The 23,116-nt window shown below is 50.6% G+C and overlaps 2 protein-coding genes across 4 annotated transcripts in view; both read left to right on the forward strand.

Moving 5' to 3' along the window:
• Window positions 1-23,116, forward strand: part of LOC103689966 (MARCKS-related protein-like) — a 980,777-nt gene that overhangs the window by 113,545 nt on the left and 844,116 nt on the right. The window lies entirely within an intron of this gene.
• Sirt2 (sirtuin 2) lies at window positions 65-23,092 on the forward strand. Of its 3 annotated transcripts, none has more exons than NM_001399630.1 (16): window positions 65-165; window positions 919-965; window positions 5,289-5,337; window positions 5,581-5,694; window positions 10,957-10,998; window positions 11,099-11,205; window positions 11,292-11,348; window positions 12,880-12,948; window positions 17,635-17,764; window positions 19,947-20,006; window positions 20,223-20,278; window positions 20,363-20,439; window positions 20,521-20,572; window positions 22,089-22,159; window positions 22,268-22,334; window positions 22,415-23,092. In NM_001399630.1, exons 1-16 carry the CDS (start codon window positions 150-152, stop codon window positions 22,565-22,567), a joined length of 1,167 nt encoding a protein of 388 aa, NP_001386559.1. In that variant the 5' UTR covers window positions 65-149; the 3' UTR covers window positions 22,568-23,092. The 3 variants fall into 3 exon arrangements, with proteins under 3 accessions (NP_001386559.1, NP_001386560.1, XP_063122487.1); XM_063266417.1 differs by lacking the exon at window positions 65-165 and adding an exon at window positions 556-821; NM_001399631.1 differs by lacking the exon at window positions 919-965.

Below are 23,116 nucleotides of genomic sequence, written 5' to 3' on the forward strand. Positions count from 1 at the left end.
TGAGGGGAGCACCGTATGAAAGCGGTTACGGGACCGCGTTGCCTGTCGGGAGTTGTATTTTTCTATCCTCTCTCGGCTCCTTCTTGTTTCCGCTGCCGTCACGGGACAGAGCAGTCGGTGACAGTCCCGAGAGCCCCCACCCCGTTCCCATGGCCGAGCCGGACCGTGAGTTAGGGGCCCTGGTGGGAGGGTGGGAGGGTCGGGCCGCGCCGGGGCCTGGCTTTGGGCTGCAGGCCCCGGGGCCCGCGGGCAGGTCGGTGGGGTGGGAGACAGAGGCTGCCTGAAGGGAGTGGGATTCGGAGGGCTGTTGCTAAGTGGTCGATATTGCTAGGTTGGTGGGTTTCTGGATTGTGAAATTTAAGGGTCCATTTGCAAAGTTTTGAATGATCGCGTTTCTCGCACTTTGGTTGCTGAGGACCCTCGTTGCTAAGGACCAAAGTTACCACGATCCCGGTTGCTAAGGTTGCCTGTTGTTAAGGGCAACTATAGTATGTTTGGGGACCCCTGCGGCCCCTTTCTATCTCATTCCTTCAGTTCTTGTGCCTCTCCTAAACCTCCCACCTTCACTGCATCTCCTCTCCCACACTCAACTCTCAGCAGAAGTATCCCTACTTAACATCTCTTGAAAAACTTAGCCCTCCCTCATTCTCCTGGCTCGCACTCGCTACCTTATCCTGCTTAACTCTGAAACCTTCCTTCAGTCCCGTTTCACCTGCTTTTTCCTCCCAAACCTTCCCCTCCTCACACATTCCTCCACTCTAAAACATGCCTTTCCCCATCTCCAATAGTTTTACTACCATCCATGACTCCAGGATAATTAGGTTGGTGGGTCCTATTGTCGCCTCCACCACTGTGAACCCTTCATCTGCTTAACTATTTCCCCCCACTGTAACCACGTCTGCTCCCCCTCCTCCCCAGCCTCTGACCCTCTGGAGAACCAGGCAGGGAAGGTGCAGGAGGCTCAGGTGAGATGGGGAAAAGGGTGGAGGGAAGGAGAGAAATGGACGTGGTTCCACATGCCGCACTGGGGGAGGTGCAAGGGAAGGCTTTTACCCAAGGGCCCTTGGCTTATGGCCCTGATCCCTAAACCCATCTGGGGATTAGTACAGCTCCTGGGAGAATGGCGGCTTCTGGGGACTGTCAAGGAAAATGTATAGCCTCAACCCCTGGTTCCCTTCCATATTGTCCTCATCTCCTATTGTTGCCCCGCCTATCCTCAATCCCTTCTGAACCTCATTTGTGCTAGACCTGGAAAAGACAGTGTTCCAGTTTGATCCCCAAACTCAGGGAGTATGGGGTTGGGGAAAGGACCCTCTAGGGCTCATAAAAGTACTGAAGCTGGCTGTGGTGTCAGCTACCTGTAATCCCAGCACAGCTGGGGGCAGTGTTGGGGAAGGGGTAGGAGGATGAAGAAAGGAGAGGCAGCTTGGGCCATATAGTGAGACCCTGATTCAAAAAATGAGGGGGGAGAGGGAGGACGCACCCCAGGAGTGCAGGGCAAACTTTCTGGGTCAGAGATTATAGAAGATTCTGGCCAAACTCTTCCTTGGTGGAACCCACATGCTGATCTAGGAACAAGACCAAGATATAGCCACAGTGTCATAAGTGAAGTGATATGAGATTTTCTTAAATAAGATTGGAAATGGTGTTCCATGCAAGATATACAGACCTGAGAGCAAGAAGGAGGAGTAAATGTTTCATTAGTTGGGTTGCTGGGTTGGTCATTGATTGATACTCTGCCTGCATTTTAAATGTACATGACCTCGTTTAATCTTTTCAGCATCCCAGTGATGGGAAAAGGCCTTTCATGGCCACATTACAGATGAGGAACTTACTTGGTAAAGACTGTTAACTCCCGAGTCCTTTGGATAGAAAGGAAGGAAAGGATTTGAGACATGGGGAAATGGGCCCCAAAGATTCTGTGGGTTCAGTGGAGAGGTAGGTGAGCCATCTCAAAGATGTTTGAAGACACCTGCCAATGCCTCCAGTTCCCCTAGAGGCCAGGTTGTCCTCACGTGAACCAGAGGAGTGGCTCTCAACCTTTCGAATGTTATAACCCTTTACTATAGCTCTTCACAGTGTCACCACACTGTGCCCTCCCAACCATAAAATTATTTTTGTTGCTACTTCATAACTGTCATTTTGCTCCCGTCATGGACTATAATGAAAATATCAGATAATATGCAGGATATCTGATATGGGACCCTTGCAAAAGGCTCGTTTGATCCCCAAAGGGGGTTCTGTCCCACAGGTTGAGAAGCACTGTACTAGACAGTGCCTACAAGCACTGAATACCAGCATGCTCATCCTATGAGATCACGCTTCGAAGGGAAGCAGGTGCAGACGCTGCGGTCAACCATAACCCCATAAGCGCACAACAGAGCCGTGACAGCCTGCTCTGGGTCTCTAGGATCTTACTTGTCTGCCTCCCAAAGGAAGGCTTAGCGCCAGACCTAAAAAGGTTTCACAGTCAAAGGGGGTTCTCAGTGGCCAAGATGTGGGGTGTCAATTGCGGTATTATCCAGACAGGGCAGCACTAGCAGCAGCCTCAGTGGCTGTCAGGAGAGGGAGTCAATGAAGCACGGTTCATCATACAATGTGTTACTATGGAGCCACAATAAAGAATGAGGTGGGGGGCTGGAGAGATGTCTCAGTGGTTAAGAATGTATACTGCTATTCCAGAGGACATGAGTTCATGTACCAGGCAGCTGGCACGTGACCGTAACTCCAGTTCCTGGGGATCCATCTCTATGGGCGCTTACACACACGTGCACATAGACACATAATTAAACTGAAAGAGTGGCGTGGGTCTATGAAACCTTGTGTAGTATCATACTCTGGCAAGACCCATTTCTATAACAGTGAGCAAACAAGCAAACACTCATGCAGAGAGAACATACAGACTTATCTCTGTAACTGTTGCTTGATCTTGCTTTGGTGTTTGTTCATTATCCAAAGGTTCAGGAGGCTGAAAAAGAAGGATTATGAGTGGGAAGCCAGCCATCTTGGGTACAACAATAAGGCCTGAATAAGCTCTTTTTAAAGTTTTGTATATACTTTTTTTAATTTCATGTACATTGGTGTCTTGCCTGCGTGAGTTACAGACAGCTGTGATCTGCCGTATGGGCGCTGGGAATTCAAGCAGCCAGTGCTCTTAACCACTGAGCCACCTCTCCAACCCCTCTTTTTTAATTTTTAAACCTACTTTGTTTGTTTTGTCTTGTGGGTAGGATGCACATGCCACAGTGCACATGTGGTGATCTGAGGTCAGCTCTTCTCTCCTCCCACTCAGGTGGTCAGTCTTAGCGGCAAGCACCTTTCCCTGGTGAACCACCTTGCCAGCTTCTGTAATATTTTTAATATCAGCGAAGGATCATTTTAGAATCATGCACAGTAGTGATGCAACTCTGTAATCCCACACCTAAAAAAATAAAAATAGATGGACCAGGAATTCAAGGTCACCCTCAGATAAATAGCAAGTTAGAGCCAGCCTGGTTTAGGTAGGACCCTGTCTCAAAATAATAACAGAAGAATTTTTTTTTAAAGATTTATTTATTTAATGTATGTGAGTACACTGTAGCTGTCTTCAGACACACCAGAAGAGGGCATCAGATCCCATTACAGATGGTTGTGAGCCACCATGTGGTTGCTGGGAATAGAACTCAGGACCTCTGGAAGAGCAGTCAGTGCTCTTAACCACTGAGCCATCTCTCCAGCCCCCAGAAGAATCTTTTTTTTTTCTTTTTTTTTTTTCGGGGCTGGGGATTGAACCCAGGACCTTGCGCTTCCTAGGCAAGCGCTCTACCACTGAGCCAAATCCCCAACCCCCAGAAGAATCTTTAAAAATAATTCGGAGAGGAGATTTGGAAGCAGAATAAGAATGGGATGGTCTGGGGGCCTTTGAGCAGTCTGACGGTGACGGTCAGGCTATTCGTGGCATCTGCAGTAAGGCCAACCTCGGGCTGGCCCCAGTTGGCATGTGTTCAGTGGTAGATAGTTCTGGAAGTCCTGTTATCTAGGCTGGGCATTAAGTGGTAAACATAGATAAAGTCCTTGCCCTTGTGTGGCTGACATTATGGCACTTGGTAGATATTTGTGATTTGAGGGAGGGGGAGGGATTAAGGAAGAGAGGTGGACTGCCCTAAACAGGCCATCATATGGTAGGCAATAGGAGGATCAGAGACAGAAACCGAGTCAAGGAAGCCAGGGCAGGACCCCAGGGGAGAACAGGTTGAACCAGGTGGAGCTCTGGGGCTAGAAGAGGGGGTCAGTGGAAGGATGTCAGGAGGCTAACATCTTAGTTGGTACACTGGGAATTGGCTTGAGGGCAGTGGGGTAGGGAAGCCAACTAAGGGACAGTAAAGCCACTTAGTATGGGGATTGGGAGTAGGAGCTGGTTTCAGGGAGATGCTGAAGCCACTCTGGAACATAGTTGGAGGAAGGTGGGGTCACCTCGAGAGGCTCATGTCTGGTGACAGAAGAGGCATCGCCATCGACTAGGCTGTGGTGTAGCTGTGGCAGTGGCCCAGGGAAGTGGAGTAGGCCAGCTGAGAGGCCCAGGGATTCGCCGCTCAGCTTCCCAGCAACCCCTGAGCTACATGTACAAGTTGAGGCCGGGCTGGAGGTCTAGCTCTAGTGGCAGTGGTCACCTAGCATGCATGAAGCCCTGGTTTCGGTCCCTAGCATCTTGTCAGGCTGCGATGGTGGGCTGGTTAGAGTGTTGGCTGTGATCCCTGACATCATGTCCATAAACCCAGCTTTGGAGGGGTGGGGACAGGAAGATCAGAAGTTCAAGGTCACAAAGCCTTCATAGCAAGTTTGAGGCTGGCCTGGGCTACATAAAGCCCTAACTCAAAAAGCAAGCTAGGCATGGTGGCACATGCCTTTAATCCTAGCAGTCAGAGAGAAGCAAATGGTGAATTCTAGGCCAACTAGGGATATATAAAGTGAGACTCTGTCAGAAGGAAAAAGATGGGGCTAGCATGGTGGTGCATGCCCTTACATCCAAGGCCAGAGAGCCAGGTGGATCTTCAGGAATTCCAAGTCAGCCCAGTCTGTGTAGTAAGTTCTAGGCCAGCCAGAGAGACCCCATCTAGAAAGATAAGGCCTAGGGAGAGCCAGGTCTCCTCTACAGGCAGCCTTTCTCAGAGCCTTACACTGGAGGCCCCCTCCCAGTCAGAGCCCTACTCTATTTGAACCAGGTTGTCACGCATCCCTGCCCTTCCCTGCCCTTCCCTTCCCTGCTAACCCCACTTCTTGGGCTTGGCCATCCCACCCACCCCTTCCAGGATTCAGACTCGGACACTGAGGGAGGAGCCACTGGCGGAGAGGCAGAGAGTAAGTGTCCTCCTGGAGGAGGGCAGGGAGGTGAACTGGGGTCTGGGATTATATGGTGGGGTTCGGGGGAGACTCCCTCAAAGCTATCAGGAGTGATAGCCAAAGTGTGTAACAATGGGTTTTGGGCCTGGCGCCTGCTGGCTATGGGAGACAATGGGAATTCAGGTGTGGGAGGATAGAAAATCCCACACTTGGGCCCTGGCTCAATGCCCATCTGGCACTGTCTTTCTTGTTGTTGGTCAGTGGACTTCCTACGGAATTTATTCACCCAGACCCTGGGCCTGGGTTCCCAGAAGGAGCGTCTGCTGGACGAGCTGACCCTTGAAGGAGTGACACGCTACATGCAGAGCGAGCGCTGTGAGTCTCCGACTGCCTGGCCACTTCTCCCATTCCTGGCCCCAAATCACTCCATATTTGGGATGGGAGTGGGGGTGGGGTAGTAAGAAAGCCTGCTGTACACACCTGTAATCCCAAACGCTGAACAGATCGGAAAAGGATCAGCATTTCAAGTTAGCTTCAGCTATACTGTGTGTTTGACGCAAACTCGAGCTACATGGAAGTTTTCCTAAAATAAAAAAAAAATTTAAAATTAAAAATGGAGGAATCCCAACTCTTGGGATAGAGAGATAGTTTAGTAGTTAAGAGAACTGGCCGGTCAGAGAAGAGCTGGGTTGGAGTCCCAGGACTCACATGATGGCCCACAACTATCTAACTCTAGTTCCAGGGGGTCCTGTTCACAGCCACCATGGCACTAAGCACGCTTGTGGCACACAGACATTCATGAACTCAAAACACCCATACACTTAAAAAATTAGCTTGCCGGACGGTGGTCGTGCGTGTCTTTAATCCCAGCTTTAATCTCCACACTCGGGAGGCAGAGGCGGGCAGATTTCTCTAGTTTGAGGCCAGCCTGGTCTAAAGAGTGAGTTCCGGGATAGCCAGGGCTACACAGAGAGACCTATTGGGGGGTGGGGGGGAGAAAAGAAGGAAGAAACTCAGCTCTCCAGGAAATGGAGGTCAGAGGGTCATGAGTTTGAGGGTAGCATGTGCTACATAAGAAAGAGAAGACAAGAAACCAGAACTCTAGCCAAAAAAAGCATTAAACCAGATGGAGCCAGGCTCAAGAACATTATTCTCAGGCCTCACAAGTCTGTCTGCGTAGGGTGAGGAAAAGTCAGGCAGCTCCTGCTTGGGGAGGGTACCTTTGCACTTGAGAACCAGGCCACAGTGGCCCAGACTGAGTCACTTGATCCATCTCTGAGATCCCTGTGACTGATTGCCCAGACCCGAGTCACTGCTCTCCCTCCCTCCTCATTTTTTATTTTTTTATTTTTTTTATTTTTTATTTATTTTATTTATTTATTTATTTTTTTGGTTCTTTTTTTCGGAGCTGGGGACCGAACCCAGGGCCTTGCGCTTCCTAGGTAAGCGCTCTACCACTGAGCTAAATCCCCAGCCCCTTCATTTTTTATTTTTTAAGATTCATTTTATGTATATGAGTACACTGTAGCTGCCTTCAGACATACCAGAAGAGGGCATCAGATCTCATTACAGATGGTTACGAGCCACCATGTGGTTGCTGGGAATTGAACTCAGGTCCTCTGGAAGAGCAGCCAGTGCTCTTAACCGCTGAGCCATCTCTCCAGCCCCCTTCCTCCCTCCCTCTCTTCCTTCCTTTGGAATGACCAAGTAGGTGCTCTAGATGGAGCCCAGCCCCCCTACACTCACACACCATGCTAGGCAAGCACTCTACCATTGAACTACAGCCCAAGACCTTTCTTACTGTTTTATTTTGAATGGCTATGAATTTACTCTATAGTCTCTGAAAGTCAATCCTCCTACCTCAGCCTCCCACATAGCTGGGAGTACAGACTAGCACCACTAGGCCTGACTTTGGGTCACATCCCTAGTAAATACATTATTGGGCCTGTGCCCTAGACTGGAAGTGATCAAGCCTCCGAGGTGACTCAGGGAGAGGCTAAGGAAATTACCACAGGTGTAAATATGTTTGGGATGCTGGGCTCACCTGCAGTCCCAGCTACTCTGGAAGCTGAGGCTCAAGGATCTGAATTCAGAGGCAGCCAGGAACACATTAAAAAGAGGGAACTAGAATGATGATGTTGGCTCACACCTTTAATCCCAGCACTCAGGAGGCAGAGGCAAGTGGTTTTCTGAGTTTGAGGCCAGTCTGGTCTACAGAGTGAGTTAGGACATTCGAAAAGCCAAATGAAGAGAGAGAAAGAGACAGACAGACAGACAGACAGACAGACTTAGGAGATAGGTCAGTCCATAAAGTACTGCCAGCTCCCACACAAGAAGCCTAGTGCTTGTAATTCAGAGCTGGGGAGACAGAAGCGGGAGGAGCCAAGTCCAGGTACCCGAGAGAGAGCAGGATGGCTTAGCAGGCCAAGCCTGACACCTCAGCCGGATCCTTGGGACCCAGGAGAAAAATGGCTCTCACCAGTTGTCCTCTCACTTCCTTCCACATGTTTGCTGTGAAATAGACACACAAAGAAATGAGTAAAACAACAAAAAATAAAAACCCCCAAACCAGGTGGATGACCCTGGAAAAATACACACACACACACACACACACTCTCTCTCTCTCTCTCTCTCTCTCTCACACACATACACTCTCACACACACACACTCACACTCTCACAGACACACACACACTCACACACACATACACACACTCACACATATACTCTCTCACACTCACACACACTCATACTCACACACACTCTCACATACACACTCACACTCTCACGCACACACTCACACACACATACACACATACATACACTCTCACACACTCACACACACTCACACTCTCACACCCACTCTCACTCAAGGGATAAACGAGTAGGACAGGACCTGATCTCTTGAGAGATATGGAAGTGTGTGCTGTGGTATCATTACAGGAAGCGTGTCTCAGGTGTGCTGTTTAGAAGCCAGCTAGCTGGGTCACTGTGAAATTTATATTTCTTGCTGAGGTCGAGTCACTGAAGTCTGAGAAGCCAGGCCCTCACAGTCCTCGTTGGGAACAATGCAGCTTTGAGGGTCCTGAACAGCCCTTTGTTGAGGCCGTCTTCTCCAGTTTCCCCTTCGCCCAGCTGCTCGGTGCCCTCCTTGGCAGCCAGGGTGGCAGCTGAACCTCCCTCTCCTGCCACAGGCTGGGCGTCCGCCTGCAGAGAGGACCCACACAGTGGCCAGGAGGTGCAGGACCTTTCTCTTACACTCAGATCTTAGAGTCCCTGGCCTATAGGGTGCTGGTGTGGGACGTGACATAAATATTAATTAAGCATACCCTTGCTGTTTGCCAGGCTCTGTGACGTATCTCACCAAGCATCCTTGTACCTAGTTATCATAGAATAGTGTGAGATCTTTCTAGAACTAAGCTGAGCAGAAGAGGAAACTGAGGCACGGAGAGGTTGTGACTTGGTGTGAACATATCACAAGGGGCACAGTCAGGCCCCTGGAGCTCAGTCTTGCTCTGTGGTTGTGGCAAACTTTGATTTTTTTTTTTTTTTGGTTCTTTTTTTCGGAGCTGGGGACCGAACCCAGGGCCTTGCGCTTCCTAGGCAAGCGCTCTACCACTGAGCTAAATCCCCAACCCTGGCAAACTTTGATTTTAAGATTATCTTGCCTCAGTCTCGGGAGTTTTGGTATTACAGTGTTACCACATCCAGTCTCAATGCCCACATCTCCAGCCATCTTGGGCCCATAGCATCCTAAAGAAGCATAGGCTGTAGCAGGCTTTTCTTGACCTTTCTTTTTTGTTTTGTTTTTTTCTATGTAACAGACCTTGGTGGTCTGAAATTCACTTTGTAGACCACACTGACCTCAAACTCACAGAGGTCTGCCTGCCTCTGCTTCCCAAGTTCTGGGATAAATACATGAGCCACCATGCCCAATTTAAACATTGTTTTTGATTGAGTATGTATGTGTATGTGTGTGTGAGTCTGTGTCTGTGTGTCTGTGTCTGTGTGTGTGGTGTGTGTTGCTGTAGGTGCATTTGTGCTGCTGTGTGTTTGCCGGGGAACAACTTTCAGGAGTTATTTTTCTCCTTCCACCATGAAGTTTCCAGAAGTCAGGCTTGGCAGCAAGCGCCTTTACCCGCTGAGCCAGCTCGCCAGCCCCTGTGGCAGGCTGATGTTTTGTTCATACTTGTTGTCCCTTAAACAGAACACCCCAGGGGTGCCCAATTCATGGATACCACACTTGGGTCTGTCCATCAGCTGAAAGACAGATGCCGGGGCTCTGCGTGGCTGGGCTGCCGGCCAGCCAGCAGCTGGGCTAGCAACAGGGCTATTTCTTCCCAGCTCTGTGCTTGTGAATGGATTCACCCATATCCTCCCCTAATAGTTCTTTTCTAAGAACCATTAAAGACCAAGAGCAGAGCCCTCATAAGATACGAACCATGGATCTGAAGACGCTTAATACAGTTGGGGGGCTGGAGGCGGGGCTCGATCAGTGGAGTGTTGCTTAGCACGCACAGGCCGCTGGATTCAGTCTCCTGCACCACATACAAAAATGGGCCTGGCGAGGCTCGGTGGCCTCCTTTCCTCCCAATGCTCAGAAGATAGAAGCGGGTAGGCCACTGCGAGTTCTCATCCTGAGACCCTGTCTCAGATAAAGAAAAGAAAAGCTGGGCACGGTGACCATGCTGGCATCTAAAGATGGAAGCAGGAGGATGGGAAGGCCAAGGCCAGCCTTGACTGCACAGTGCATTTAAAGCTCTCCTGCCGTCCTGAAACCCTGTCCAAAGGAGAAGAAATGCTAGTTAGGGCAACCGACTCAAATTAGCAAACTCGAGGCAGTCCTGTGTGAATAAAGCAGTGAGGGATGTGTATAGCATTTTGGAAATAGGTCATAGCCAGTCATCCCAGCACCTGGGAGGCTGAGGCAGGAGGTGCAGGATTCCAGGTCAACCCAGGGTACATAGGGAGGCAATGTCTCAAAACCGGACAAAATGGCAGACATGTTGGTTCACACCATAACACCAGCACCCAAGAGGTGGAGCCAGGAGGGTCAGAATTTCAAGGTCATCTTTAACTACATAGAAGGCTCAAGGTCAGCCTTGTTCTATGAAACCTTGTCTCAAATTTTCTTTTTTAAAAAAAGTGTGTGTGTGTGTGTGTGTGTGCGCGCGCACGCGCGCGCGTGCGCGCTTTAAGACAGGGTTTCTCTGTGTCTCTTTGGCTGTTCTGAAACTCACTCTGTAGACCAGGCTGGCCTCAAACCCACAGAAATCTGCCTGCCTCTACTTCCCAAGCACTGGGATTAAAGGAGTGTACCACCACCTTCTGACCCAAAAATAATTTTTTTTTAGGTCCTACAGTATTGTACCTAGAAGATAAGTTGTTAACAGAGTTTGGTTTTCAAGGTTCTGGAGATAGAACTCAAGGCAAACAAGGAGTTGCACTGCTGAGCTGTCCCTCCCCCTGCCCAACCCTCTCCCCAAGACCTCCCCATTGCTGTCTAGTCCACCTGCTGTCCCTTCCGGTTGGCTTTGTTTCCTCACCATTAATATGAGGTTGCCAATACCATCCTCCCACCATTGGCAATACGTCTAGGAGGGAAACCTTAGCACGTGACATCAGTTCTCTGCTCCAGGTCGCAGGGTCATCTGTTTGGTGGGAGCTGGAATCTCCACATGTAAGTGTCCCTTCCCTCAAGCCACTCTTGGGGGTGGGGGTACCTGGAAGGGTTCGTGCACACATGGGGCTAGAATCTCTGACTGACTGTGCCTTCCTAGCCGCAGGAATCCCTGACTTCCGCTCCCCATCCACTGGCCTCTATGCAAACTTGGAGAAATACCACCTTCCATACCCAGAGGCCATCTTTGAGATCAGCTACTTCAAGGTAGACTGCTGAGGTGAGGGAGGTGGGTCCCAATTGCAGTCCTAAACTTACTGGAACTTGTGGCCTTCTGGTTCTCTCTCCCACAGAAACATCCAGAACCCTTCTTTGCCCTTGCTAAGGAGCTCTATCCTGGGCAGTTCAAGGTGAGGCCTTTGTCTGCAGGGGAGATTGGGAAGAGTAGGCATGTGAAGCAGGCTCTTTATAGGTGCTTCAGACAAACATAACATGATTAAGAACCTAGCCTCTGAGGCCAGCAAGATGGTTCCGTGGGTAAAGGTGCTTACTACCAAACCTGATGACCTGAGTTCAATCCCTGGAACCCTCATGACTGAAGGAAAGAACCGACCCCATCATATTCTCTTACCTCCACATAGGGAGTACATAGATGATTGGTAGATAGATAGATAGATAGATAGATAGATAGATAGATAGATAGATAGATAGATACATAGATACATAGATACATAGATACATAGATACATAGATACATAGATGATTGGTAGATGGATGGATGGATAGATAGTAGATAGATAGGGAATAGATAGATGGATAAGAAGTAGACAGACAGACAGATGCTCTTAAAGAAGAGTTACACAAGTCCCCTCCAGATGTGACAGTCTATAATTGTAACATCTGGGAGGCAGACACAGGAAACTTTAAAACTCAAGGTCAGCCAAAGCTACACAAAGCCTGTCTTAAAGGATTAAAAAAAAAAATTAAAGGTGGAGGGGGTGGAGAGGTGGCTCTGTGTTAAAGAACAGATAGTACTTTTGCAAAGGACCAGGCTTCAATTCCCAGCAGCCACATCAGGAGATTCACAACCCCTGTAACTCCAGCCCCAGGGAACCTGACACCTCTGGCCTCTGTTGAGTCCTAGAACTCACCTCCATATGCCTACACACATACATGTAATTCAAACTAATGAAATGTTTTTAAAAGAAAGAAATGCCTGGTGTGGTGGTGCACACCTTTAATTCCAGCACTTGGGGCTGGAATGGTAGCTTAGCAGTTCAGTGCATTGGCTGCTCTTCCAGAGGACTTGGGTTTGATTCCCAGACCCACACAGTAGCCCACAGCCATCCGTAACTCCAGTTCCAGGGGCTCTGACATCCTCATTCAGACATACATGCAGGCAAAACATCAGTCAGTGCACAGAAAATAAATATAAATAAATCGCTTTTAAAATCCTAGCTCTTGGGAGGCAGAGGCAAGAGGATTCCTGGTCTATCCTACCAGACGCTATCCTGGTCTACATAGCAAATTCCAGGACCACCTAGAGAGATTATTTCAAAAACCAGATAGATAGATAGATAGATAGATAGATAGATAGATAGATAGATAGATAGATAGATAGTAAAATAAACAACTTTAAGAAGTTAAAGTAGGAGTGAGGTGCAGGCTCCTGGGTGGCTCTGGGCCTCCGTGTACCCAACTGTAAGAAAGCTGCTGAGAGTATCAGAAAGGGCGAGGCTGAAGCCTGGCCGTGAGCCTGACTCTGCAGCTCACCGATTGGTGACGCCAACGAGCCACCACTTTGCCCTTGCCTGGGTCTCCTCATCTGTGGTATGGGAGAAGGTATGCTCACCCTTTCTGGGCCACTGTGATGGGGCACGGGGCAGAATGGGCCCAGGAACTGTGTGGGACGTTCCCGTCAGCTCGTTACTCTCCTCCTAGCCGACCATCTGCCACTACTTCATCCGCCTGCTGAAGGAGAAGGGGCTGCTGCTGCGCTGCTACACGCAGGTAGGCGGGGCCGTGGGCAGCTCGGCTGACGGGCGGGGGGTGGGGGGTGGGGGGTGGGGCTGGATGGCTCTTGGAACCCTTGGTCAGAGCTGGGGTAACACGGCTAGGCACAGGACCAGCACCCAAGACTCAGCTAATTGTAGTGTGTGACCTACAGTGGGCCGGTTCCTCTTGGCCTCAGTTTCCCCTTTGTGAAATAGGGGACAGAAACAGGCTAGATTGGTATTCATGGGAGTCAGAAGCAAGACCAGAAAGTCAAGGTTGCTGGATGGTAGTGGCATCTAACTTTAATTCCAGTTCTTGGAGGAGGGAGACAGATCTCTGTGAGTTTGAGGCCAGCCTGGTCTACATAGCAAGTTCTAGGCTACACAGAGAAACCCTGTCTTGAAAGACCCCCCCCAAAGGAAAAGGTTATCCTTGGCTACAAAATGAGTTTAAGGTTAGCCTTCAGGATGTGAGACTGTATCTCTAAATTAATTGGTTAGTCAATTAGTTAAAATATAAACCAACAGGGTTGGGGATTTAGCTCAGTGGTAGAGTGCTTGCCTAGGAAGCGCAAGGCCCTGGGTTCGATCCCCAGCTCCGAAAAAAAAAAAAAAAAAAAATATATATATATATATATATATATATATATATATATATATATATACCAACAAATGTAAGAATTTTTAAATATAAAAAAGTCAGAACAGCTTCAGGCACTCACAAGTCTCTAGTGAGGTGACAGGGTCACAGGACATCTCACACTTACTGAAAAGTCCTCTGTATCTGAGGGGACACCATCCATACCACAGCCACTCCAAACCAGGAGCCTGGGACCGTTTTCTAACAATGACACTGTCTGGTAAAGAAGGTGGGCACTCCTGAACCTGGCCTTGGATACACTGTGGCCACACCGGGGTCCAGAAGGATATTCAAGCTGCTGACTTCTAGATTAGCAACCAGAAAAAAAATATTTGTGTGTCTGTGTGTTTTATTGATGTGGTGAAGTTCAGACCACTCTGTGGCAGTATACATGTATGCTAAAAAAATTACATATCAGAACACAAACTGGCCAAGCTAGGTACCACACACTTGTAATCCCATACTTGGGAGGCTGAGAAAGGAGCTGATCGTGAGTTCAAGGCCAACCTGTGCTGCATAGTGAATTTAAGGTCAGACTGGCTCCATAGCCAACTCCCTCCCACCCACCCCACCCCCCAAACAGAAATTAAAAAGGAAAAGAATTCCAAATTGTACAGGAATGTTAATGCTCAAATACGAATCGGTTTCTTCAGGCAACCCAATGAAGCTCTTGCAATGTCAGAAACAGCCACCAGGAGGAGGATGAGTTCAAATTTTGGGGGCCAGATGGCTGGAGGCCCTTGTTGGGGAAGAGACAGCTTAGTCCTTCCAGACACTGCCCAAGCACAGCCACTCCTAACTCAGAGTCAGCCTCATTCACAGAGCGATGATGCTAACAGCTCCCTTGAAGCCTCATACTTCCTGCATGAGGTTGCATGTCCCTCTGGCACCCTTGTTTGCTAGCCTCTATGACAACAAATGTCCACCCAAGTGCCAGGCCCTACCAGTGAGCAGAGCAGACACCGTGTCCTCCTGGTGTTAATCTCCTCATATGTGTGACAAGAACAAGAGAGAAGATGAGTCATAGACCTAGCATGTCCGATGGTGCCGAGTCTCTGAACGATTCCATAGGAGGCAAGTCAGAGAGCTGCAGGGGCTTGCTGGTTCGCACAAGGCAGGCATGGGAGCCTGGCCAAGGAGACAGTAAAACAAAAGCCTGAGAGCTGGGAGGGAGGGAACCCTCAGAGGCTCACTCTGGCTGGCTGGGACGGGCAAGGGAGCTACAGAAAGCAGGCAGGAAGCTGCTGTGCTGGTCCAGGCAAGGTGGACGGAAGGTGGACCTCCAGTGAGGGCCACTGATGCAGAAAATCATGGCTGGGCATCTCCTGGATGGTGGCTGTTTCTTAGCTGAGCACATCCTGTGCTTTCCTGAGACTGAAAAGGACGGATGTCGAGAGATGCTGTTCTACCTCGAGACCCTGGGAAATAGCCACATAGAGGGGGTGGGGAGCAGCCGGACATGAAGCCTGGGCTGAGCAGAAAGGCAGTGGCCAGAGAAGCAGCAGATGGGTGAAAAGTTGAGGCCTCAGACAAAGCCACCTGTGAGCAAGAGCTGCCGACACAAGCTCAGTGTGAAGTACGCAGGTATCTACTAGCTATCTGCAGTATTTTCTTAACTTTGGTATAGTTGGTACGTGTGTGTGTGTGTGTGTGTGTGTGTGTGTGTGTGTGTTTCTCCAAATATGCACAGACATGTGCAGGCATGCCATAGCAAAAGTTTGGAGGTTAAAAAAAAAAAAGCTAGGCGTGGTAGTGCATGCCTTTAAATCCAGCACACAGGAGGCAGAAGCAGGCAGGCAGATCTCGGAGTTCCGGACCAGCCTGAAGTTTGGAGGTCAGAGGATAAGTTGCAGGAGTCAGTTCTTTCCTTCCAGCATGTGAGTCTCAAGGATAGGACTCAGGTCATCAGGCTTGGTGGCAAGCACCTTTATCTGCTGAGCCATCTCACTGCTCTGCACACACTTTAAAAAGGTATTCATTTTTAGTTCCTATTTATGGGTGTTGTGCCTGCATGTATGTCCAAGTCCCACATGCATGCAGTTCCCACAGTGGCCAAGAGAGAGCATTAACAGATGTTGTGTGCTGCCATGTGGGCGCTGGGAACCAAACCAAGGTCTTCTGGGAGGACAACCAACTCTCTTAACTGCTGGGCCATCCCTCCAGCCCCCACACATACATTTTTTTGTAAAATATCTAAAGGTGGAAAAAAAATGTTCCGCTTGCCCCTTTGTGGTCAGTTTCTTATCCTGTCACCGTTTGAGTCACTGACCCACTTTCTGGAACACAGTGGCTCTGAGTTATGCCGACACAGCATCTTTGAGGCTGTGCGGTGCTGTTTTTAGTTCAGGGCACAGGAACCCATTCTCACATTCAGTCATCGTGTTCACTCAAGCCACTGTGGTCCCCATAGAAGAATGGCTCCAGATCCTTCAAGTTGCATCTATGAAATTCAGCCTCCAGAAAGTTTTCTAATGCCCCTCATCCAGCCTCTTGTCAGGGGCCCTTCCATCCTCACACCAGAGAGCAGCACCATGCATTTTAAAAGCTGGAGATTCATCGTTTTCTTTTGGGCATGTGTCTGCTGTGTTATGTAGGCCGCAGGGCTTCCTGACGCAGGGGAAGTGCTCTACCACTGAGCCACACCCCAGCCCAGGCAAGACCTGAGCTTGTGATCTTCTACCTCACCTTCCTGTACCTGAAATTACAGGCCTGCTGTGCCCACCCAGCTCTACTGTGCAGACTGGGTAGAGGCAGCAGTCTACCACATCATCATGAGGGGAACCTGCAACTTACCCAGGCCCCAGGATGCACATCACTGATGTGCAGTAGGGTGGATGTCAGAGGCATGCTCAGCTCAGTGTACATCAGCTCACAGTGGGCTTAACAGGACGGAGCCCCATCGCAAGGGAAGGAGCATCTCTGTGGATACAGTCCAGCATGACCTGGGACTTCAGGCATCTCCCTCCACCCTAAACCCTGTTCCCATGGATACAGAGGCGGCCTGAGGTAGTTCTGTGAGCCCTGGGTTAGCTGTTTGCACGTGTGTGGCTCACTCCCCAGGGGAGGACCTGGTAGGCGAGCCAGCTACAAGGCAGATGCAGGATCCACGAGTGCAGGGTGGCAGTGCTCCCCTGTAATCCAGCACTCCGGAGGGAGGGTCTCAAGTTTGAGGCAGTCTCACCCTCCCCCAAGAAACAAATAAGTCATTCTCTTGTTTCATTCATTCATTCATTCATTCATTTATATTACATTTAGTTAGTGTGTGTGCAGACTTCAATGGACAGCAGAAGGAATGTGTTTGCTTCCACCATATGGTTTCCAGGGCCCACAGCCTGGTTGCTATATCAGCGACAAGGGTCGTTGCCTGCCGAGCCATCTTGTCAGCCCTTACTGTGGCTTTTCAAGCCAAGTGCCAGTCTTGTCCCACGCCTTCCTGGATCTTACGGTGTTCCTCAGGCTAACCCCACATTTATAGCAATCTAGAATGGTAGGCATGGCCCGCCATGCCTAGCTTTATTTATTTACTGCTTATTTATTTCACTTTTTTGAGGCAGGTCTTCCCAGGTAGCCTGGCTGGCCCCACATTAGCTGTGTAACCTCAGCTGACTTTACACTTAAAGCAGTCCTCCTGCCTCAGCCTCCAGGTGGAGGGTTTACAGGCTGTCACGGCCACGCCAACCTGATCGCTTTATTTATGTTAATGCTTGGCCAGAGCTGTTGCATGCAAGTTGCTCAGGTGGGTCCCCACAAGGATGCCACCTCTGAGGGGGACACTGAGGATGGGTACAGTAAATGTATGACAAATGGAGGGAACGTGTGTGGCTCTGTAACAAAAGAACTCTGAAAAATAGAGGCAGTGACCCAGTTTACAGAAGACTGTTGCATGGGGCGCAGTGAGGCTGCCTTGGACACCTGAGCCTGGGCATCCTTAAGCAGCCTTGGGCGGCCCCACTGGGAAAGAGGGCACTTTCCCTACATCCTCATCCTCCCTCATCCCCTGCAATGCCACTTCTCAGAGCCCACAAGGGCTGGCTGTCTTCCTGACCTCCCCTCCCCCTCCAGAATATTGACACTCTGGAACGAGTGGCAGGGCTGGAGCCCCAGGACCTGGTGGAGGCCCACGGCACCTTCTACACATCACACTGTGTCAACACCTCCTGTGGAAAAGAGTACACGATGAGCTGGATGAAAGGTGAGGCTGGGCTTCACAGGCGGGCGGGCAGGCAAGCCACACCTCCCACTCCTGCCACACCATGGCCAAGTTCCAAGGGGCTGGGCACCAGTGTAGTCTGCTCCGATCTTTGGCTCTTGCCAGCCAGTGAGTTGGTTGGTTCCTTTTGAGATTAGATTTCCCTATGTAGCCCAGGCTGGCCTAGGGCTTACACTTCTGCCTCAGTCTCACTATTACTGAGATTGCAAGCGTGCGCTATGGCACTCAGCTATCTTGCTTTTTATGGTAGCTGTAGAAGCCTCAAGGATTCGAGGTGGCAGCAAGTCTTTGTCCCCATGCCACCCCTCTGCTGGGCTGTCATACCTCTGGACCACAGAGCACAGCCAGCCACAGGTAGATTCAGTGTACTCTCACGTCCTGAGTGGTCACACAGCCTCTGTGTCTGAGGTGTTTACATGAGAGTTCCTGCATCAAGACAAACATAGCTACATTCTGAGGAAGGCATTGAACCGAGGAAGCCTGTGTCTACGTCCAGCATGGCACCACTCACACTAGAATGGGCCAGCTGAACCAAAGAATCTCTGCTTCTACCATGTGGGTCCCAGGAACTGAACTCGAGCTGTCAGGCTTGAAGATGGAGCTTTTTACCATCTCAACCACTTTGTTGGCCCAGAAAAGTTTAATTTTTCTTGTTTTTTTAAAGATTGGGTCTCTAATTCATTAAATTTTTGTTAATTTAAACTGTAGAAGTCACAGGAGGAGCCATGGTATATGCCTATTTGCCTGTTGCTTGGTAGACAGAGTCAGGAGCATCAGGAGTTCAGGGCTAGCCTTGGCTACATACCAAGTTCCAGGCCCGGCTAAGTTACATGACAAAAATGAAAATAAAAAGTAATAAATTGTTTATAAGTCCCATGTAGTTCAGACTTCCATATTGGACAGTGCAAGAGGAACTTGTGGAGCAGGAAGCTGGGTGCAGTGCTGGGTCGGACAAGCACTGGAAGCACACATGACAGGGCTCACTGCTGTCACTGCTGTCACTGTCCCCATTCATGTGAGGACACAGCATCCAGGAGAAACAGCCAGTCCCTTGCTGAGTGCCAGCACCAGCCCGTTTCTGGCAGCCATTGTGCTGAGCCTGAAGCTGCTGTGTCACTCTGGGAATCCGTTTCTATGTTCTTTATGCTGACTTCACAAAGCCTCTGGTGTCCCCTTGAATTGGAACAGCTGTGGCCTTTGTAGCCGGACCCTGCAAGGTGGCTTTTCTGACAATGCCAGCCAGCTGCCCCTGGACTGAGGGCTCCTGAGCAGCCCAAGTGTGCACAGCTGGGGGTGACAGACGAAGAACATCACCCTTTATGTCCCTGTGAAGCGCATCTACACCCACAGAATAGCTTGTGCAGAAACGCCCTCAGTGGCGGGCGGCCGTTAGAGCTTCCCCCTGTGACTGGGTGGTGTGGCTGACAGTGACAGATGTGCTTTCAGACTCCCTGACCCATAAGTAAGGAGTGCTGGTTTTCATGAGGGTAGTTAGTCTGTCCCATAAGGGTCTGTCACAGAATCCAGGGGTGGGAAACGTGAGCTTGAGGTTTGATCCAACCCAAGGCCCTCTGTATGTCCTTTCCTGACTCGGGCAGATAGGCCTGTCCTCAGGACACACTGGGACGACTTGACTCCCATTCCCCAGCTGGGGGTCTGCCCCATGTCCACCCTCTCATTCACTAGCTGTAGGCCGAGGTGCTGCCAGCCACCCCGGACACCTGGAGGTGATGGGACAGCTCTTTAAGAGGGGGACTCTTCTCTGAGAAGCAGGAAGGACAGCCCAGGAAATGCCCTAGTAGTGGGCTGTGCTATTTGTTTTGTGTTGCTGGGGCTAGAGGAGGGGACCTGGGCATGTTAAGGCCAGATGCTCTACCACTGGGCCACACCCACAGCCCCCACAGTAGGCACAGATCTCAGGTCACCAGGCATGGCAGCAGATCCCTTTACACACTGAGCCCTCACTTCACTGCCCCAGCTCTTGGTTTTTTGAGATGTGGTCTTGTGTAGCCGAGGGTGCCCTCCTGTTTAGTTCTCCCCAGGCAGGCTTCGTGGCATGCACCACCGCACCTGCCTGAGGTGCATTCATGCTGCTCTAGCATCTCCAGCAGCCCTTGGGGGGGCCTCACACCTCACCCCCGCTCTCTCCCTCTTTCCCACCTAGAGAAGATCTTCTCAGAAGCAACTCCCAAGTGTGAGAAGTGTCAGAATGTGGTAAAGCCCGGTGAGCCTCAGACCCCTTTCTTCCACTGGCCCGCACGCACCTCAAATCTGGCCACTCTGCTACCTGGCCTGTCCCCTACTGTTCTGCAGAGAGTGGGTATCTGTCTGCCCTTCCCCCCCCACCCCTGCCCCAGTTGGGCCCCAACTCCTGCCTGTTTTAGCTCTGTCCCCCATGTCTCCTCTCCTCTGTCCCTGTGTCTCTCTGTTTCCACCTCAGATATCGTGTTTTTCGGTGAGAACCTCCCACCGCGCTTCTTCTCCTGCATGCAGTCAGTAAGTGTCCACTCTGAGCTTGGCCCATGTGAGGGGGGACAAAGCCAGAGCAGTGGGGTCCAAGTCCTTACCTTACTCCTGCAGGACTTCTCAAAGGTGGACCTCCTCATCATCATGGGCACCTCCCTGCAGGTGCAGCCCTTCGCCTCCCTCATCAGCAAGTAGGTTGAGGAGGATGGGACTGGGGGTCAGTGGGGACAGGGCCCCAGGGCAGATCCTGAATCTCAGCTCCCCCTTCCCAGGGCACCACTAGCCACCCCACGACTGCTCATTAACAAGGAGAAGACAGGCCAGGTAAGTCTGCCTCAGCTTCCCTCTCGCTCTCCCTCCGCTTACTTTGCTCCTTCCTTGTCTTACCACTTCCTCAAGAGGACAGGACAGGTCTCTGTGTCCTACCTGGAGAGCATCAATGCCTTAGACTTGCTAGTTCAGGCAGGAAAACATGGGAGTTGTGGTGTGCACTGGGCCAACCTGACACTTCGTCCTCTGTGTCATTCTGGGTTCCTCTGAGCAAATGACAGAACTGTGCCTTGATCCTGCTGAAGCCCAAGTGCTTCCCGAAGACAGTCCAGACGCTGCCATTCTAGTGCCCTCTCACATATCAAAGTCCCCCGTATGAAGTGGCAGAGTGTTTGTATAGGGCGATCCCCAGAAGATGCTAAGCTGTGTCTTCGTGACTTGGTGCGATATGGTGTGAACTCGGGAGATAGGCTCCCGTGTAGCCCTGTCCCCTCAAACGCACCGTGTAATTGAAGATGACCTTGAACTCCTAACCTCCCTGCCTCCTGATCTTTTTGCCTTCCAAGTTCTGGCATGACAAGCCTGTGCCACCACACTTTGCTGTGCTATTTGTTCCGCAGTAGGACAAGTTGGTTGCCATGCATTCGTTAGGTCTTGAGTTTAACCCCCAGCAGCCACATAAAAATCCAGGCCCAGTGTGTGCAGTCCCACACTGGAGAGACAAAGACTGGTGGGTCCCTGGGGCTCACTGGACAGCCAGTCTCATATAATCATGCCCTCCAGGCCAATTGAGAAATGTCTCAGAAAGAATGTGTTTGGACTGAGTATATAATTTGGTGGCAGTGTTTACCTGAGTTCAATCCTTAGCACCACCAGAAAAAAATATTTTTGGACTGGGGAGATGGCTCGGTGGTTAAGAGCACTTTGTTCTTTCAGAGTTCAGTTCCCAGCAGCCATGTCAGGTGCCTCACAACTGCCTTCAACCCCACCTCCCTCTTCCCTCCTCCTTGAGCCCACACAAAGGGCATCCACACACTTCAATAAAACTAAGCCACATGGTGGCACACACTTTAATCCCAGCAGGCGGAGACAGGTGAATCTCTGAGTTCCAGACCAGCCTGGTCTACTTAATGAATTCCATATCAGCCAGGACTACATACATTTATTTTGAGATACTATCTAATCAATAAATAAATTAAATAAATAAAATTTGGATAACTCCTAAGAAATAGTATACACGGTTTGCCTTTTGGTTGACCTCTGGCCTGACCTCCAGGTCCACATGTGTATACACATAGACACATATCCCACCACCACCATACACACACACACACACACACACACACACACACACACACACACACACATTAATAAATAAGGTGGTGGAGCACACCTTTAATCCCAACACTGAGGAGGCAGAGGAAAAGTGGATCTTTGTGAGTTCAAGGCCAGCCTGCTCTAGAGCAAGCTCCAGGACAGCCAGGGCTGCACAGTGAGACCCTGTCTTGGCAATAAGCATAAGGTCGGTCTGGAGGCCAGGGCTGTGCCCTTAGCTGTCCTCTCCCCACAGACGGATCCCTTCCTGGGCATGATGATGGGCTTGGGAGGCGGCATGGATTTTGACTCCAAGAAGGCTTACAGGTGAGGCTGGGTCTGGTATGGTGGCTTGGGAAGGGCAGGCTGAGGAGTGAGAGAAAGACAGAAGGCCGGCCAGCCTTAGCCTGTCCTCTCACTCCTGCTCACCCGCAGGGACGTGGCCTGGCTGGGTGACTGTGACCAAGGCTGCCTGGCTCTCGCTGACCTCCTGGGATGGAAGGTAAGGCCGCCCCAGCCTACCCCGAGCCCAGTGCACGGGAACGCACGGTAACCTGACCTCTCTCACCTCTGCCCCCACAGAAGGAGCTGGAAGACCTTGTCCGGAGGGAGCATGCCAACATAGATGCCCAGTCAGGGTCACAGGCCTCCAACCCCAGCGCTACCGTCTCCCCTAGAAAGTCCCCACCTCCTGCCAAGGAGGCGGCCAGGACCAAAGAGAAAGAGGAACACTAGTAACCACTGTCTCCCATGCAGGACAGCTGAGTCCCAGCCAGCACTGGTCCCTCTAACATGCAGCTTGTGTGAGCTCATTGACCCTTCATTCTCTTAACCACTTTCTTGAAACCAGGGTCCCCAACTCAATCCCAGAAAGTTCTAATATACCTAAGGGCCGAGGCCTGTGCAGTCTCTAACCACAGCCCACACACAGCCTCCAACCACCTAGGGCAAGAAGCAGCCTCCTCCCCTAACGTCTAACTATTCCCAGAGAGCAGTTACCCTAACTGTGCCAGAATAAGGCATTTCTCTATTGTTTTCAGTGGGGACTCAGCTAAATCAAGTTAATCTACCCTGCATAGGGGCTGGACCCTCCAAATATAACTTCACGCAGGGGCTGGGGCCCGGTGGGGTCTGAGGACTGCCAGGCTCTGCCTCCAACAAAGTGGCTCCCTTCCCCGGGGCCCCACGCGCCTGCCATGGTGGGCAAGCCGGAGGGCAAGTTGATTAGAAACAAATTAAAACTCAGAACAAAGCAACTAACGTGAGCTGTGTGGCCTCTGCTTC

This window comes from Rattus norvegicus, chromosome 1 (genome assembly GCF_036323735.1).
Source record: "Rattus norvegicus strain BN/NHsdMcwi chromosome 1, GRCr8, whole genome shotgun sequence".
Classification (NCBI taxonomy): domain Eukaryota; kingdom Metazoa; phylum Chordata; class Mammalia; order Rodentia; family Muridae; genus Rattus; species Rattus norvegicus.